Genomic DNA, 19552 nt, shown 5'->3' with positions numbered 1-19552 from the left:
TCCTGTGCCCACTGACTACCCCAGTTTCTTCCACACTCTTTTGAGTTTTATTAAGACACCTCCTTTCCCCTCTCTGTCCCATCTTTCTTTTGCTTTGTTGTTTAACTTCTGCTTTGCTAATAATAATTTGCATTTCTTTTCTCTCTCTCTTTAATGCGCTCTTTGCCAATGCACCCAATCTCTCATCTTCCCATCACCCCTACATAGGCTGGAACACACAGAAATGTCACCTGACCGGCCATGTGTTGGGTTGCATCATGGGTTATGTAGTTCAGTGCTGATGAACACACATAATTGTGTTGTTAAGTGGAACTGGCCGTTTGCTATTTGTTAGTAATAAAAATTGCAAAGTTGTATGTTTTTTGGTTGACATTTGACTGCTTTTGTTGAATATTCATGTTTTCAAGGAGACACAAATTAGTTTTATTTTATTTATTTTATTATTTACCAGGGACAATGCACATTAATCAATATTGTTTAAGTTAACACTTCAATGTAAATGTAGCAGAATTTTCATGTCATCATTCAATGTCTCAAAAATACTGTTGGGACTGTTCTCAGACACATATAGCTATCAGAGGGGCTGAGCAAATGCATGGTCAGAAATACACTTATTGTGTAAGAGAAGACCATCTTATCTGGCCACATATCAATTAATGTAGTAACTGTTAATTCACATTCCTTAACTGATGAGCTATTCAGTGTCAATCATTTGTTAATAGTGAGCAACAGGGATTCATGATACATCCTGCATTAGTCCATTCATTAAATCACCATCAATCATCATTAGTTAAACATGAATTAAGTTTGTTATAAGTATGTATGTACCCTTATTGTATTCATGGTATGTGTTCATCAAGAACACAATCATTCCTATATTCAGGTGATTATTCACTTTGTTTCACCTTTCTTTGCTGTGCTGTCTTGTCGGCTGCATCTCTGGGAAAATTGAAAATCAATAAATATTTTCAGTTAATCATTGCATTGAACATTTGTTTATTATTTTGTCAGTTTATATTTCTATACATTCTATATTATACATTTATTTAGGTTTTTACACAGTCAGCATGCAGCCAGGTGACTCACTAAGTATATATTATAGTCCAGAGGTCAGCTGCTTTTATTCTCTCTTTAAGAGGCTTTACAAATCACCTCTTCTCTTCTAACTCAGTGGCCTCCTTTGCCTGTGAGTAGAGCTGCATTTGGGAGGAAGATAAATCCACTTTCTAGCTTACAGCCTACATACCTGCTTTATGTCGCTGAAAAAGCACGAGTTGTTAATCTGGAGAGAGAATACAAAAAATGACACTAGCTGATGTTGTACACCAGGTTTGGGTGTTGGGGTATCACGTATCAGCCAATAGCGCAAAGAGTGAAGCATTATGGCAGTATGAAAAACAATGCTAAGTGTAAGGAACTTTCAAAAACAGCTCAGCTACAGGCTCAAATTTCAAAGACAAAATGTTCCAAAGAAAAATAGCTGTACTTTGGAAAACATTTGCAAAGCAAGTTAAAAAAAAGAAACACATCTGTAATTGTTTAATGATTTCCTACATGAGAGAAATCTGGTTCCTCTGGTTCCTCCTAGTGCTCCTAATGGTATTTGCAAGAATCCACCGGGCCTGAATGAAAACAACCAATCAGAGCCAAGAAAGATGGAAAGGATTCGGAACCTGATTTTTTCCACAGATTATCTGTCTCATGTACTACTGTCAGGATATAGTGAAAGTTTCAGTGAATGTGACAAAAAGTTATTTTGTAAAAGTTACCTACTGCAGTTTTAATCTGAAAAGTAGCTGTCATATAGGTAAATGTAGAGGAGTAAAAAGTAAATAATTCCCTCTGAGATGCATGGAGAAAGATAAAGTACAAGTACCTCGAAACTGCAATTTCTACCAATAAACCCCCTTCCCAATAATAATGCGAGGAGCATTCCCCCATAAAGCATATGAGTTCATATAACGGTGTTAGTGGGGCTCGGCCTACTCGAAGTGATTCACAAAATCCTCCGTGTTCGCCTCTTCCTCCTCCTCCTCCTCCTCCTCCTCCTCAGCAGCAGCAGCTTTCACACATCTGGTCGGCTGGTTTCAGCACCTCGGACAGCGACCTCTCCGATAGGCTGGATCCGAGACAGCGACTGCAGCAGCGGCAGCATCCCGGCCGGCCGCAGCCAATCAGAAGGCGTCATTTCTCTCCCACATCCAACCCGAATAACTGCAGATGCCCGCACTAAAGCGACGGGTCTCTCTCTCTCCTCTCTCTCTTTACATCGCTTAAGCCGCTGTCTATTTTTGGAATTCGTAGTGGCCATCTTTTCTCTCCCTCTCTCTCGGTATTCTCCGCCTTTGTTTTGGTTTATGTTTTCGGAGCGATATGCGCCGCTCGATGTTTGTCTGAGCGAGGGTCGTGAGCATCGTAGCGGGACGTTAATAGCCGCGGCCGGGTAGATTTTCGGCTCTCAATGGAAGACATCTTCCTACTCGCTGCGAGCGAGGGAGTGAAGCACATTTCGCATCTGCTTCGCATCTGTATTCCCGTCGACGAGCGAGGGACTTTCTATAAATGAAGGCTTGAAAACCGGGAGACGGCCTGTAACGCTGGTACATCACCGGGGACCGACCGTTTTAACGCCCCCGGACCCCTGGACAGCTCGGTGTGGAAACCGAGCAGAACGGGTGGGAAGCGCTCTCACATTTTGACCGCATTTGCACAGCAGCAAGGGGATCAAGGTGTGATATATGGATTCCACAAGAAGAGTCGATTAATTAGAAGGTAGGAAAACACACAGGATTGCTTTGCTGCAGGTGGCAACACACATTTTTTTCATCTCTGCATATAATAAAACAAAAACTAATGAGGAGGCCCAAGTAATTAAAATCCATCAATTTAGACATTAACGCACAGGTGTGTGAGCACTCTGTTGTGCAGATTTAGATGACTTATGTTGCAAAAAAATAAATAAAAAGAATCATACACACATTAATCAGCAGCAACATATTTCTCATGTTGAGGCTGAGGATGTGAGAGCACAGGCCTATCAGCTGTTTCTGGGGCTGCCTTGTGTTGGAGGGGCTGTTTTCAAGGCTTCCATTTTGAAGCTAAGATGGATGCTTGCGCACATTTCTTTCTCATGGCTCTGTGGCCTTATCTTGGCTCTTATATAATACTGATGAACACTGGAGCGGCGGCGGCCCGTGTTGAGCTGGCGTGAGAGACGACGCATATGCTATATGTAGAGAGGAATCAGCAACAATGTTAAATCGCAATGAAATTAAATTCATGGTTGCTGAGGTCCCTTCTAGTAGAGTACAGAGGCATGCTCATTTTATTTGAAAATAAACAGCAGACTGCTTTACGTGACCACAGCATTTATGGTCTTACTGTGAAGGAATGCCATCAAATTATGTAGCTACACAATGTAAAATAAGGTTTTCTGTCACATTGCTCAAACAGAAAACATTATAAAACCATTAACTATTAGTTCATTTTTAATTACCTTTAAAGTTTAGACGGTTTCCTTCTCACTCACTCCCCCAAAACATCAAGTAAAAACATTGGTTTGACTAAAGAAAACAACCCCCACTTAATTTAAGGTCCACTTACTAGTTGCTTGTGTTGCTTTCAACCACATTTCACAGTCTTCTTTGGGGTATGGGGTTTGCTCAGCTAACATGGTTGCTAGGATACAGCAACATCACCATGGACAAATCTATGTGGGAAGTTCGATCCATACTGAGCAAACTGCTTTAGCCGAGGAAGACTGTGAGATGCGGCTTAAAGCTTCAGAAATAGCCCAAGCAGACAGCTTTTATTCCGACTTGCTCGTCAAAAAAAGGAGTAAAAATGCATGTGGAGAAACAGATAGTGGACCTTTATTACTTTCCTCTTCACTCACTCCAAGAGACTCCTGTGTGAAGGCTCAAACGTAACTTAAAGTCATCCCACCATCTTCCTTAGCGGATGGAATTTGCTCAGTTAGGGCACAGCGACCACAATATGGAAGTTGCTATCCAGGCAGACCATGAGATGCACTTAAAGCACAGAAAAGCCAAGTAAATAGACCTTGAATTAAATGTCAAATTAAAAAGTAATTTTTTTGTTGCTGATGGCTTAATTGTGCATTATTTACGACACGTTATGTAACTAATGGAGATCATTGTCACTCCTTCCTGTTCTTTGCTCACAGGTTCGACTTCCTCCAGAGACACTTTGGTCCCCTCAAAGCTCTTTGTCTAGACCAATCAAAGAGCTTTTCCCCTACTGCTCCTCACTCCGCCCTTCCTCCGTCCCACTGCTAACTCTCACACAGGCATCATGGGTACGGTGCTGTCGCTGTCTCCCAGCTACCGCAAGGCGGTGCTGTTCGAGGATGGCCCTGCCACTGTAGGCCACTACACAGCGGTCCAGAACAGCAAGAACGCCAAGGATGCCGCAGCAGCAGCCGCAAAGTCCCTCAAACGGCCCTCTATCATCAATGTGTTGCCATGGAAACGCATCGTGGCCGTATCTGCGAAGAGGAAGGGCTCCAAGAAGCTGCAGTCAGACATCGGGGACGGTGGGAAAGGGAACTCACCGGATGGCCATGGCACTGCCATGGCCAACTCAGCCTCCAATAGCCTGAAGCTGAAGAAGTCTCAGTCCTGTGCTAACCTTTCATCTTACACATCCAGCCAAGACCCCTCGGCCACTACCACCACTACCTCCTCCCAGCTGCCCACTTCCAAGACCCTGGCCAACGTAGTTACTGTTGCTGCCAAAAAGAATTCCCTGACAGGCTCCGGGATCCAGCCGTCTACTGCAGCCGGCACGCCAAAACGTGTCATCGTCCAGGTAACCCTAATCCAAACTGTTTCTTATTTTTAAACTCATCGATTTATTTTACCAATCCTCTTTCTCATTTTTTTCTCTTTTCTATTTCGTTCTCTGACCCAGGCATCCACCAGTGAACTGATGCGTAGCCTGGGCGAGTTCCTGTGCCGTCGGTGTTACCGACTGAAGCGTCTATCCCCGACAGATCCTGTGCTGTGGCTGCGCAGCGTGGACCGCTCCCTCCTCCTACAGGGCTGGCAGGATCAGGGCTTCATCACACCGGCCAACGTGGTCTTCCTCTACATGCTGTGCCGCGACGTGGTCTCGTCTGAGGTGGCCTCAGAGCGCGAGCTGCAGGCCTCACTGCTCACCTGCCTCTACCTGTCCTACTCCTACATGGGCAACGAGATCTCCTACCCACTGAAGCCCTTCCTGGTCGAGGCAGAGAAGGAAGCCTTCTGGGACCGCTGCCTGGAGATCATCAACCGCATGAGCGGCAAGATGCTCCAGATTAACACCGACCCGCACTTCTTCACCCAGGTGTTTGCTGACCTGAAGAACGAGAGCAAGAAAGAGGAGGAGAAGACCAAACTTCTCATAGGCCTTGACCGATAAGAAGGGGCTGGGAGGGGGGAAGGAGGGAAGGATGGATAGAAAGATTGATGGAGTTAGGAGGTTGAGGACAGGTGGACTAATGTAATGCAGTGTAGCGATACCTTGGAGCTGTACTGTTGTCTGGCGTCTCTACAGGTTTATCATTAATCAAATCATTAACCTGTTTGAACAAAGAGCTTCTGGCATTAAACATAGCATTTAAATCCTTTGAGTAGGGTAATGAGCCACCTAAACACTAACTGGCTTACACCAGAGGCAGATACTGAACTGCAGTGTCTCACCTGAAGGCAGTAACTGGCCTACAGATCACCTTTATGACAACAAAGCAGATAAAATCAGGGTTACTGTGGTGCTGGCCACAACATAAGGCTCATTATTTGATTTGATTGGATCTGATTAAATTCACAAAACTGACAGGCTACTTGTTGCCTGGGTCAGTCGGCTCAGGATGCAACAATAAAAAGGCAATAAAGAGATATGAGTCGTTCAAGAACAATGTAGCTGACAAAACAGATGGAGGCTATGTTTTTATCAAATGCCTGGCTAGCAGGGTCGGTGATGTGACATTAACAGGCTGTGAGAAAGATAGCCATCATTTGTATCTGTTGCCTCAGGCCCAGAGACATGCATCCGTCTGACCTGTACCTTGTTTCAGTGAGATACGAAATTATATCTGATTGATCTGAAGTCATTTTCTGTCTTTTCACAGAAATGAATGGGTTTAGAAACGCCAGACAACATAGATTCACTCATTTAGGCTAGATATTATAAATATAAAGACACAGGACATTGATACGATTATATTGTGTGATAGCATCCAGGCATCTTCGCTATAGAGAAATGTCAGGGTAATGGAAAAACCATCTTGCATGAGGTCACTTCATATCTCCTTGCACATGTCCACCTGCTTATTGCCAACTCCACTTTACCTTATTCCTATTGTCCTGCCCACGCTTATTGCACTCACCAACACTGGCTGTGAGGTCCACTGTTGAAACTTTATGCGCATTAAATAAAACCATATAAATGATGAGCTAGAATCAACCACAACTGGTCTGCAAACTTATCGGACTGTGAAATTAAAGTCGCTATTCGGCGTAATTGTACTGTAGTGGGTTAATCCATTCGCATCTTACATAAAGTTCTGTACTTTTAAGAGAAGATTAGGGTTTATCCAGTCAAATCTGCTATGAATTGGGAGATCAGTTATTTATTTTTAAGAGTATGAAATGCTAATCCCTTGGGCACAGATTAATAGTTGTCAAACAAGCCCTCCTGTAAGCTGTTTACATTTACAAAAACATGGGGAAATGCAATACTGACCCCTCCAGGGCATATTTTACACTGGGAATTATTTCGTTCCTTCCTGTTCCCCTGCACTTTCTCCTGCAGTCCATATTGGTGCTGTCCTGAATGACCACATGAAAATGAAAATGTTTTACTGAAAGAAAGAAAGAAAGAAAGAAAGAAAGAAAGAAAGAAAGAAAGAAAGAAAGAAAGATTTCTGTTTTAAAACACTGCACTCATGTTGTGTGCTTCATACTGTATGATTGATTGGTGGAGCTGGGTTGTGGAGGACGAGTTCTGGGTCGTAGAGGAGATCTCAAATAATGGCCACAAACGTCAAAATAAGAGAAAATGTGATTATAAAACCGGATATATATATTACATATATCCGGTTTGTGTGGGCGGGGGTAGACGCTACAAGTGTAGATGTGACTTTTCTTCCAAAACGACGCCTTGATGTTGCTGTCGCCTCCTGGCTGGAGGGACCACCTCCGCTGTTTGAAGTGTCGCCCCCTCCTCTCCCCTCTCCCCTCTGCTCATTACTCTCCACAGCAACAAACTAAAACGACACAGATTCTGTCTGTCCATCTGCTCCAGTCTGGTCTCAACCGGTCCTGTCATGTCTGGTGCGGTCCAGTCCAATCCAGTTGTCCCATATTTACAGACTCTCTGGTCTGTTGACCCGATGGCTTACTTATTCACCGAGTTGTTTGACATGCATGTGTGCTTCTATAGGTTTCCTAGCATGCTGCTTTGTGTTGGACACACCGCACCACATGTTACAGAAGAGACTGAGCTGTCGCCACACTGAACTGCTGAAAGCTAGGCTCAGTGATGTGACATCCAGGCGACTCGGCACAAGGACTCTCTAATGAAGGAAATGCGTGAAAGGCTAGTTGTATCCCTGCCTATGCTGCACATACATCGATAAAGGCGAGTCCAAGCATCAGACCCTCATCGGGAAGTCCGCTGTTCTTGGTTCCATGGTGCTTAGGGGCCTGAAAGACCCCTCCAATATTAAACAAGGAGTTTTTAACTGGTTATGAATTTCATTCTGTTGCCTCTGTCGGACCTAAATAAACTAACAAGACCATCACTGAGAAGATTGGCTATTTCTACATACTGTAGTTATTCTTAATGCTTGCTACCAGTTTTAGCCTAGGTGGTCTAAACCCAAAGTCACACAAGAGTTTGATCATTTTGTTTGGCTATTTAAGGGCAATTCAGCTTTGCAATTGAATAAATTTGGGGCTTCACAAGATATAAAGAAATTGAAGCAGCTGGTGCCAAGAAATCAGTACTTTTAGTTCCTAGTATGGGAACTAACTCCAAAAATGCTAGATCCTACATTTCCCATAGGACAAGTGGATAGCGTCTACATGCCCCACTCCTCCAGTTTCTAACACAAGCTTTATCTTAAAAGTTGTAAGTCTTGGGGTGCCACGGTGGCTCACCTGGTGTAGCTGGCACCCCATGTGCCGGGGTGTGGCCCTTTACTGCGTGTCACCCCCTCTCTCTCCCCCTTTCCTGTCAATCTTCCGTTGTCCTATCAATTAAAGACAAAAAGCCCCTCCAAACAATACTCTCAAGCCCAAGCAGAGAAGACATCATGAGGATTATTTTTTTAAACTTTGGAAAGCTCCCTCCAGAGCCATCGAAGACCAGCTGAACTTCATGTAAAAAAATCAACGGTGTGCCTCAAGAGATTCCCTGTCTTGATGATGTCACATCACTAAGTCTAACGGTAGCCGATAAATTGTCTACAGTTTTAGAAACGCTCTGCCTTTTCAAACAGGGCAGAGACCTTGTGCCATATTGTTATGAAGACTCCTTATTTCATACAAAAAAAAAATAAAACACAAAGAAACACGAGCCAACTCAAAGTCTCTGACTGCTGAGCAAGAAAGACTATAAAGGAACCCTGGATAAGCTTTTCATGATGTTGCTCTGCTGTGTTAGAGATGTGGACCATGAGAGAGAGACTTTGTTCAGGTGGCAAGGATGTGAAGTCCAAATAGAAAGCTTGTGATTTTAATACACAGTGAAGTTTTATGTGTCACTTTGCAAAATGTAAGCCAAAATTGGAGTCATCCAGAGCTGGAGCATTCAGCATTCTGTTGGTGAATTTATAATTTTTGAAAAATTATATTTGGCCTGCTCTCTTAGACGATAAAAAACTGAAAAAACAGTCCCCTATTTACTTAAAAGACATGGGGAATGGGATTTTAAAAACTTTTAAAAACAGAATATTATGCCTGTTTCCAGACTGGGTGTCTCCACGATGCAGGTGGTGTTTTAACTCTGGTTGTGTTTTGTGTTCAGATGATAACCGATCGGGCTGCAGTAGGTACCATGCTGTAAAAATAATGTAGCCTTGATGCAGAGTCAGACCTCATGAGACAAATATGCACATGAAGAATGAATCCATGGCTAAGAAACTTGTTTACACGTCTTTCCTGATAGCTGTTTCTGATGGGTTGAACAGTATACAAGTAGCATTTCTCTGAATGACGTTCCCAAGACGACTGTTGTATGATCTTTTTTTTCTTAATTTGTTGTTACCTAAAGACCCAAACTGCAAGTAGTAGGTTTGTATGGAATTATATCAGAGCAGGTTAATGGACGAAAGAAATGTAGAAAGGTGACAAGTTCTCCTTTCCATGGCAAGTGACAAACTGTCAAGTCATGGTGATAAACATAAATTTGTGGTTTTTGTACAATACAATGATTGGACCATCACCCAGATTCAGTAGAGGAATGATCATTTTTTATGTTGCAATCAAGAGATGCTACCTGATATGGATTCTCTGTGGTAAATCTGAAAGTTTAACTGACTGTTTGCTAAATCCCACCAACTTTTGTTTTATGTCGCTACACCTGTCAGGCTTTCTGTTCTCACACAACACACACAGTTAAACGACTGAACGGAAGATTTATGATGACTGAAACTATAGCTACTGGATTTTAGATAGAGGTAGACTAAAGTTAGTCACTCATTCCTAGCTGGAAACAGTCAGTTTTGTTTTGCCTGGCAGATTTTATCAACTGTGGCTAGCTAATTAAGCTAATGCTAGCTCAGTATATTGCAGACATTTTCTTTTTTCCAGCTGAGTCATTTTAAAATGATGTGAAAGGGCTCTTAAATATGCACCTGTTGGCTACATACGTGATATTTTGCTAAAGCTAGCAGGTCCTGGGCAAAAACCTAGCATCCTCACCAGCGATGTTCCATGTAGAAGACATAGAAAATAAAGAAACAGTGTAGAGCTAGTTAGTCCTAATATTGTAAATGTAAAAATGTTTGCGTTTTTTAACGTTACAAGAGTAAAGTGTTTGGCTAACATAACATTATCTGGGTAACATCGGCTACCACTCCGTGGTTGCTGGAGTCTAAACTGCCCCAGATCCAATAAAGAGGAGGACAGCACTGCTAATTGTATGGCTTAACGTCCAGCACCAGCTTCCTCTCAGTACTACACACAAGATGTGCATTTAAAGAACATGTTTTTGTATTTAACATGTAGCCCTATAAACTGATGTACTGTATGTGCTCCTTTGCCCTGGAAGTAAAGCTGGGTTACTACTGTTGCTAGCAAGCTAGTGAGTTGGGCTTGCTAATGATTGCACACACTGTTCATTTCATTCCTTTCACTTTTGAACTCTTGATAAGTACCTCTCTTACTACATTACTATGTACATGTAGAGAAATTCAAAGTTTGACAGGCCTGCTGTTTATGGTTACAGTTCCTAAGATAATTAAAGCTGCTAACTGTTATAAAAATAACTTTTCGTCATGTTTGCTGAAACTTTCCCTATATCCTGACAGTAGAACATGAGACAGATAATCTGTGAAAAAATCAGGTTCCTCTGGTTCCTCCTAGTGCTCCTAATGGTATTTGCAAGAATCCACTGGTCCCGAACGAAAACAACCAATCAGAGCCAAGAAAGATAGGGAGCTTTGGGTTGGTGGCTTGAAGATAGTTGATTATTGAGTTTTATTCCCAGCATCTGTATTTGAAGACCTGGGAATCAGACTCAACAATCATCTTTCTTGGTTCTGATTGCTTTGTTTTTGTTCAGACCCGATAATTACTGTAAATACCATTAGGAGCTCTAGGACGATCCAGAGGAACCTGATTTTTTCACAGATTATCTGTCTCATGTTCCATATATAGTGAAAGTGTCAGCAATAATGACAAAAAGTTATATTTATAAAAGCTATCTACTGCAGCTTTAAACAAACATGGTTTGAGGGAGGGATTTAGCAAACGGTCAATTCTAACTTACAATTTGACACCCGATCCTAAGTACAGTGGATTATTCAATACCATGTGGATGTCAGATGATAGCTTTTGACAGTCCAGGTAGAGAGATGGTGCATTTTCCTGTGAAACAAAAGAACTGAGGAACAAAAGTATTTTTGCTTCCACTTGCTCCGGTCCATCTAGCTGTACAGGGACAATAAAAACAAGACAAGGAAGCCAGGACAGGAACCTTTTTCTAGAATTAAAGAGAGAAGTATGGGTTGACTACACCCCCTCCTTTACACACTCTCATCATTGATCAACTCATAACTATGTGCCATATTTTACCTTGCAACATGTACAAGACAAAAAACTATCGTGTAACATATGAAGCTTATGATAATGATTAAGTTATTATTGGTTTTCCTTCCTTTTCATTTGTGAATCATATTGTGAAAACAACAATCTTTGTTGAACAAAAGTCAAGGCTACTAGTGTTACTAGAGTGCTGATGCTGCAGTCTGTTACTATGTGGATGTATGAATATGTATGTGAGAAATATGAATAATTTGATCAACTGTTACAGGTACTTTATATAAAAACCTTTACAAGCATGGTCTTCTTTGTTTATTTTCAGGTTGTGGGTTTTTATGGATAGGTAGATGTTGTGGCCCTTTAGAGACAGTTCTTAGTGTGACCACAACAAGGCAGCGCTGAGTTGTTGAAGTGATCTATAGCAGCTGCAGGTGAGGCTGCTGAAGAGTACATTTTGTTTAAGGGTGGAAGTGGTATTTGGGGAGTTTTGAGAGTTCCCATAATAGGCAATGCAGTTATTGCTGGCTGACTCTGTAGTGGCTAAGTGGGTGTAGTGTTGATAGATGTTGTTTTGGCGCACCGAGAGATGGATATAATTCTAGCTGGAGTTTTAATACAGAGAGATTTAGGAAAAGTACAACTCTGTACAATATTCTGAAAGGATTTGATCAAAATACATGCTTGTTTACGTTAACACAGTCCTAACATAATGTAAATAGGTAGTTGACAAAACTGAAAAAAATTTAGTTCAAGTACAAAGAAATCTTTAACAGAAAATCTATAATCAGAATAGACTATACTGATTCATATATTGTATACATTAGAAAATGATAGTAGAGTGATGACAGGAAATATGCAACGAAAATCCCCAGCTGGACTCGAACCAAGGTATTGCAATTAACAGTGGTGTCCTAAATCCTTACCTGAAGAGGGCTTTACATACTGAACCATCATTGTCACTGACTGAATCAGTAGCTTTTAGAAGTTGAGCTCTCTTCACTGAACATAGTAATGGGTAGGTACTATTAAAAGACCAGTGTGCAGGATTTAGTGACATCTAACGTTAGTGATGAAGTTGCAGATTGCAACTAACTGAACACCGCTGGCTGGGAATGAAAACGGGCTGTGAAGTGTGAAGGAGAAACTAAGGTGGCTGTGAAAGGCCCTATCTTGTGCATGTGTTTGGTTTGTCCATTCTAGGCTACTGTAGAAACATGGTATTTCATGGCGGACTCAATGGAAGGCGACTCATGGCGTCTGTAGATAAAAAGGTCTCAACACGATTCCAAATTATACACTAATGAAAACATACCTATGAATATTGTATTCCATTTCTGACAACAGATCATCCTCAATTCTACACACAGGACCCGATAATATTTGTAAAATCTAGACGAGTTGCACCATTAAATTATTTTATTCGTTTCAAGTTAGTGGAGAAGGGCTAAACCGGAAGTTAGCCGGCTCAGCCAGTGGAAGTCTCCATGGAAATACTCTATGGGTGCTGAGGCCGGTGGGAGATTCATGAAGCTTTAGGGAACTGACTTGGTGACCCGAGGGACTTGCAAACCCCACTGTCTTTAGTGGGTGACTCGTACAATCGGTTGGAATGGAGAATTGTTTGCTTTGCTTGAATGAACTGCATAGTCAGTGATTAGAACCTTAAAGTGAAGTGAACAAAACTATTCCAATCAGCAAAGTGATAATTTACACCTCTAGAATGAAATACAAAGTGAGTGACTGGGAATCCTTGACCTGAACTCAGTTTGAATCAGCAAAGTAATTTGAAACCTCTACAGTTGAAGAAGATATACTGTTTGTTTAATCAACCTTTAATTATTTCTTCTCTTTTTTTGCTCAACTGATTTGAAATGTTGAAAGTAGACACAGTCAATATTATTTAGTATTTCTGTTGCACTGGCAAAGAAGTTTTAGGATAATCACTACAGCTTTGCTTTTGCTTTAATCATGGATCAGTGACTCACAGGTGCAGTGATGTGTCACAAAGAAAGAGTTGGCGTGGGTTGTGTAAACCTTCTGCAGGTGATTCATGTAGGAATAATTGATAAGAATAAAATAATGTAGATGCAAAAACCAGTTTGTATGTTAGTTTGGTCACTGTGTAGCCATCCAGAGTGCTGAAAGAGCAGGGATGTCACTGTGGGTGCTGCTCTCCATGGTGCTGAAGGAGCACAGGCTAATGCTTGTCTACGGTGCCATCACATGTAGCTGCTAAACGCATATCAAAATGAACCAGCTACTCTGTTTTTTTATACAGAAATATTTAAGTATGTCACCTTATTTACTCTTTTACTTACAGAAAATAAGGTTGTCTATATTTACTCCAACTCCTCACACATGGGTGAAAAGTGAACTGTATGATTTCACAACTGAAATTCAGGGTGCAAACTACAGAGGAGCCAGGGGGAGTAGGGCTCCTCTTAATAAGACATGAGCTCCCCTGGAAACATCTAAAATATTAACAGTATGCAATTGTTTTGCCATACATTTCTATTTTTCTATATCTTCACCACCATGGATTATATGCAAACCTAGGAATTAATTCATTGTTAAGCCACTTTAAGATAATGCCATTTTTGCCATCACCACTGAAGCCTGGCTGCACAATATCATTAACTTAAAATATCCATAAAGTCAACTGTTCTAGTCCCAGTGAGTCTGCGAATCACCATTCTTCATTTCTCTGTTTTGTAGGCAGCATACTGTGTGCCCCATTCAGTCCACCCCAGCCATTTAGGACACTTAGGAGAATCTATTGGCAGAAATGGAATATGGAATATTCCAACAGTTTGGCTGCTTGGACCCCATAATTTAAAACTGTAAGTAGACTGAGTACACTTAGTTCTACTTACTTACAAGTGCACAATTGTATTTACAGTGATACATTATGGCTATGTTCACTCCGCAAGCCTTAGCACTAAATTCAGATTTATTACTCAGATCAGATTTTTGCTGTTTGGCTGTTTTAAATGCGGCCCAAATCAGATTCCACTGAGAACAGATCACAGGCCTGAAGTGACATGCATGACACTTATGAAAGTGGCCCAAATCAGAATGGAAAAGATCAGATTCAATGCTGTTCACATTGTCATGAAAACATCAGATCTGAGTCACATAATGAGCAAAAGAATCAGATTAGGGTCACTTGTGCCTGCAGTCTGAACATGGCCTGTGACAGTATGCTAAACGTGCCTCATCCACGCATAGTTCACGCCAAGGTCAGCCTGGGTGGGCAGCGCTGCAGTTTCATTGCTCTTATTGTCTATTGGTGACATGATGTCACTGTTCCATTAGCTGCTTTATATTCCATTGGGGTGTTTATACTGTTTTTCCTTGACTCAGCAGGAATCACTGCAGGGAGACGGCAGCTACAGCAGTGGTTCCCAACTTCCTTCCCGCTTCATAGGGGGTCGCAAGGCCTTCTTGATTTTAAGGGGTGTAAGAAAACTTAAAAAATATACACAGTAGGCCTGCATTTGATTCACTTCTCTGAAGAAAACTAAATGTGAGTTGTCTAATAGAACACTGTAAAACCAGATCAGTAAATTTAACTCAAAAAATGTTGTTGATTACACTGAAACTGTAAAGCAAAACGAACCAAATTTGTAATTTTTATTTGTTACTTATAAAAGTACTTGTAAAAAGTATTTTGTAAAAAGGATTTTTTCTGTGACTTACAAAACTAAGTTAGTACCACTTGAAATTGCTAGGAAAAGCTGCTTATCAAGAATATTTTTGAACTTTGTGTTACTTGACATTTTCAATGTAATCAGTTTTTTTTCTTTTTCAGTTAAACAATAATAACTTATTGCATTACAGTAAACAATGGCCAAGCACCGGGGACAAGAAAAAAAAGACAAGACAAGTCAAAAAAAGAGCCTATTAAGTCTGTATGGTTGTACAAAACCATACAGTAAAAACATAATACAGACAGATGATTGTATAAAAAGTTCCCTAAACAGGTAATAATCTGCTCAAAATGCATCCAAATCACTGGTTTTACACAAACTTCTTGCAGTCACTGAGTTCACTGTTTGCGTTCATTGTACCGTTTTTAATAAAATATGTAATATCCATAAAATGTCATTTAATCAGGGGTGGTCAGTTTACTGAATGATAGAAAAAGGGTCTCTTTAGGGAAAAGGGTTGGAACCACTGGCCTACAGGGTTCCTTGGATGGAGAGAGGGGCGCTGTCCGCGGTGCTGAAGCATAAAGAAGAGGCCGAACAGGATATTTACCAAAATAAAATAAAAAATCATGACGGAAATAACAGGTCAATACGAAAATGGATAGATGGTAGGGGAAATCTTACCATTAAAGTGTAATATTTTGGTGTCAGTTATGAAATGAAAGTCTGTGTATTGACCCGATCACATTCACAGTCTCAGTAACAGGCACCAGCTTTGCCTCTGTGCATCACTGACCGTGGCCCTCTCGGGCACTGCACAGCCACGGTGAGCCACATGTCCGCTGTGTATTTGCCCGCTTTTGTCAATCTGGCCACGTGAGCCATCCTGACACGGCAGTGAGAAAAGGGGAGCGATCCTCCTCAACCGCACGCGAGCTAATCGGCACGCTTCCGCCTGGCTCAGCCAATCAGAGCGAGGTGCGCCGCAGCTTATAAACCCATCTGCTGCCGAGCCTTTCCACTCTCTGTCCCCGCTGTATGAATCACTGACCCGAGCTGCATCCCTGATCTACCGCAACCGTGAAGATGGCGGCCCGGGTAAGCTATATATCTAGATTCTAAAAGATGTATCTATAATATCCTCATGTTTCTGTCTGTGAGAGAAAACACACACAGCGCGTAAAATGTCGCACAATGAGCGTTGTCTCCCTTCAGATTGTCAGCAGCCGTGGTTGCGCCTGAATGTCACGGCGACAACGGAATATGGTGTTTATTTCTCCGGGGGGGGGTCATATCCGCTTTGAACATTACATATTTGCTCCAACATCAGACCCTCCTCAGCCTGCCTGCCTCCTCTGGGACAATCTCTGCTTTAATCCGGGGCTCTGCTTGCCCTTGAGCCGACACGGCTGCGTAAAAAGCGGCCACTGAGCAGCCTGTACCTGAGCCGTGCGTCTGAAATAATACCTACGTTTATTGCGGAAAGCACACAGTGCACATCGTGTACAAGCAGCATGTCAGCGTGCGTTTGGTAATATTGGTGAATAGTACAGCTTCCAGTGTGCAGTCTTTGCGCTGTTTGCAGCAGAGCGGTGCATGGCTGGCTGCTGGATTGTGTGCATCTTTATCTCAGTGGTCGTGTAGAACCTGTCGACGTACAGGGAGAATGATGTCAGGTAATCAGTGTCAACCTGCCCTGTTGTCTGCTGTCCCTGTCACAGGCTCTGCTGTAGATAGACGCAGATGTGGTTTCATTGAACAGGCAGGGGAGAGCTACAGTAAGGCCCCCTGTTATGTTTCAAAGCTGAACATTTCCCGCATATTGCCTCTTTACATTTGCTGCATCTTAAACGTAGGGTGAATGTACAGAAAAAGCTCTATTGACAATTGCATTTTCTGCAGGATGCACATTTACAGATGGCGATGCTTCTCTTCTATCATAGTAGTGACCCTATCTTTCCATCATGTACAGCATATCAAAAAGCATCGGAACATTAAAACATTATTATTGTGATTCTTTCCTGATTTAAAGGACCAGTGTGTAGGATTTACTGGCATCTGGCTGTGACTGTAACTGAACACCCCTCGCGTCTGTATTTGACGACCTGGGAATGAGAATGGGCTTTGAAGTGTGTGGGAGAAACTACGGTGGCCTTGAAACTCACAAAAGAGAGCCAGTGTTTGGGGTGTCCGTCCCGGGCTACTCTTTCATGTTTTTTTTTGGGGGGGGATTGTTGATTTCACAACAGCTTCTCTAAAATCTTTTGATGCATGTTGTGATGTTTGTTGGTTTTTTTGCGATTTATTTGCGGGAGAAAGTGAAAATTGCAAAAATAGTTGAGATTTTTTGTATTTTTTTCCGTATAATTCTTTATAAATCCAAGGCAACTTCCAGTGAGAAGAAAATCGCACTGTATGGAGGGTAAACATGAAACGTTCACGCCGAAGATGTCTGCATTGTCTATGTGAGCGAGTGCCATGACTCAATGTTTTGTGCAGGAAACTACAATGATTCGTCAAATTTGAGGAAAAGTTGCAGTGTTTGGACAAAATTGCAAGGTTGCGCAGAATTAACTGGGATTGGCTGAATTTGCATTAATTGTTGCAATCACAACATTGCAACTTCCTTTAGGGACTGGCTACTGTAGAAACATGGCAGTCCAACATAGCAGACTCCATGGAAGGCCATCTGAGATAAAAACAGTTCATTCTAAGGTAACAAAAACACTATGGTTTCTATATTCAGGTGATTATACACTAATGAAAACATACCTATAAATATTATATTCCATTTCTGACAATAGATCCTCCTAAATGTTACACACTGGAACTCGCCACTCTCATTTCTGAAGCTAATGCCAGCTGCTTTTTTACCTTAGTTTAGCATAAAGACTGGAAACAAGGGGAAACAGTAGCCTGGCTCTGTCCGAAGGTTGTTATGTTTGTGTAATCTGTATAACAAAACAACTATTTTTCACGAGGGGTTACGTACCAGACTACGTATTCCTAGACTATCTGCTGGTTGCCTGGCAACTGTTTCGAGGCAGTGACAAAGTGTGTCGACACTTCTGTTTCCAGTCTTTGAGCTGTGACTGTAGCTTCACGCCATACAGACACCAGAGTGGTATCTTTTCATCTGCCCCATAGCGGCGGTTCTTGGGACCCCTCTTGGTGCGCTGTACACAGGCCCACCACAGAGGAAATTCTCACATTTCTACGCACATTTGAGGTGCGAGGAAGTAAAATTGGCAAGTAAAAAAAAAAGCAAAGATAGAAAAAAATCATAGAATTTTGTTGACCCTTCAGATTTATCTGACCCCAGGTGGGGAACCCATGTTCTAAAGAGCATTATTCTATTCTTAAAATGGTCTGATGTGTCTATCCATCTATCTCTGCTTCTATCTTTTATTTGAGTTTTTTGTATCTGTGGTAATAGTGCAGTGTCATGATGCAAGGTGCTAAAAGCTGTAGCATTACGCAGCAGATTGTCTCACTGCGCTCAGACAGTGAACATCAACATTTATGCATGAGGGTGTGGCTTTGTGCTGCTAGACTCAGTATATTTCAGAAGGGAGCTTATTCATAACCTGTCATAGTCAGTGTGTAGATACTCATTTGCTAGTTTCACAGTTTGAGCTTGCAAGCAAAGAGCAGCACATGCAGAAGCGACATTCAGGGGTTAATGCATGCCATTAGGTGGGTGCTTTTATCCGAAGAGCCTTGAGCTGGTTGTGCACAGATTTCTATCAGAGTTGTCTCAGAGGAAATATGACTGCTACGCCTACAGAGGAAACACTTACTCTGAAACTCTTTACTAATAGCATTAGTCTTTCAAATGCAATAGTTCTGTTGAAAGAAACAAAACAAGCAAAAATATGCATGAAGCCGGGGACGGTGCTGACCTGGGTTCATTTTTACTGCAGAGCAGTAAAAGCACTGCTGTGCCTCAACAATTTGACCACTGGCTGATTTGTGGATGGCGGCGGGACACCCGAGGGAGCTCAGACAATACTGCTCTGAATGGTCATTTTCATTTGTCAGTTTTTACACAAGGAATGGATTCAAGCATTACCTCTCTATGTAATTAGTAAAACAAAAACCCTCAGTGCTGCAGCTCTCATATTAACAGAGGGCGGCTGCAGGGTTCTGACAGGGAAGAATATGTTTCAGTGATGTTAAGACATTTAATGTGTTTACAGTATTTTCCCTTCTGAGGTGGTACGTAACTTAAAAACTATTAAAATAATGTAATCTGACGGCCCTGAGAGACCTAAACAGGAAACCCGTCCTGCTTTCATATCAGTGCAGCAGCTTTTTCATGGATGGCCAAATGAGGTTGTGTTTGAAGGTGGGACGTCAGGGACATTTAGGTTTGTTGTGAAATGTGTAGATTGATAACTATTGTGTTTTCATATAATTTGGCTTTTAGCAAGGACACTGTAGGGAGTTGAACCCCATTCCACTAATGTGAAAGTACCACACCTCATGGTCAGCGCATAAAAATTCTGAAAGAAGAAAGTGAACTACATCTGAAATGGGATGAAACCTGGCAGCATAAACAGACTAACTTGTAGCATAGCCTAGTAAATGAACTGGGCAGGACATATTATTTAGCCCTGTAATATAGGCTAA

General features: G+C 41.8%; 2 protein-coding genes across 4 annotated transcripts in view; both read left to right on the top strand.

Moving 5' to 3' along the window:
- The first annotated feature begins 2066 nt into the window (after positions 1–2066).
- On the top strand, positions 2067–11569 carry LOC127355791 (cyclin-dependent kinase 5 activator 1-like). The gene is made up of 3 exons (XM_051387006.1): positions 2067–2772; positions 4187–4830; positions 4933–11569. The coding sequence occupies exons 2-3, from the start codon at positions 4315–4317 to the stop codon at positions 5422–5424; spliced, it is 1008 nt and encodes a 335-aa protein (XP_051242966.1). The 5' UTR covers positions 2067–2772; positions 4187–4314; the 3' UTR covers positions 5425–11569.
- Positions 11570–15903: 4334 nt separating this feature from the next.
- Positions 15904–19552, top strand: part of LOC127355743 (vesicle-fusing ATPase) — a 48656-nt gene continuing 45007 nt past the window's right edge. Inside the window, exon 1 of one of the 3 annotated variants that reach the window (XM_051386864.1) lies at positions 15904–16018. In XM_051386864.1, coding sequence (XP_051242824.1) covers positions 16007–16018 — 12 coding nt within the window. In that variant the 5' untranslated portion in view covers positions 15904–16006. The remainder of the gene's footprint in view (positions 16019–19552) is intronic. The other 2 variants (XM_051386862.1, XM_051386863.1) reach the window with 2 other exon arrangements.

Source organism: Dicentrarchus labrax, unplaced genomic scaffold (genome assembly GCF_905237075.1).
Source record: "Dicentrarchus labrax unplaced genomic scaffold, dlabrax2021, whole genome shotgun sequence".
Taxonomy (NCBI): Eukaryota; Metazoa; Chordata; class Actinopteri; family Moronidae; genus Dicentrarchus; species Dicentrarchus labrax.
Note: the sequence above shows the minus strand (reverse complement) of the source record. Positions and strands in the feature narration are given on the sequence as shown.

Bases quoted from the DNA above. Each gene is read 5' to 3' on its own strand.
- LOC127355791 (XM_051387006.1), top strand. From the start codon at position 4,315: ATGGGTACGGTGCTGTCGCTGTCTCCCAGCTACCGCAAGGCGGTGCTG. The intron at 4,831-4,932 runs GTAACCCTAATC...TCTCTGACCCAG, and splicing joins CAAAACGTGTCATCGTCCAG to GCATCCACCAGTGAACTGAT.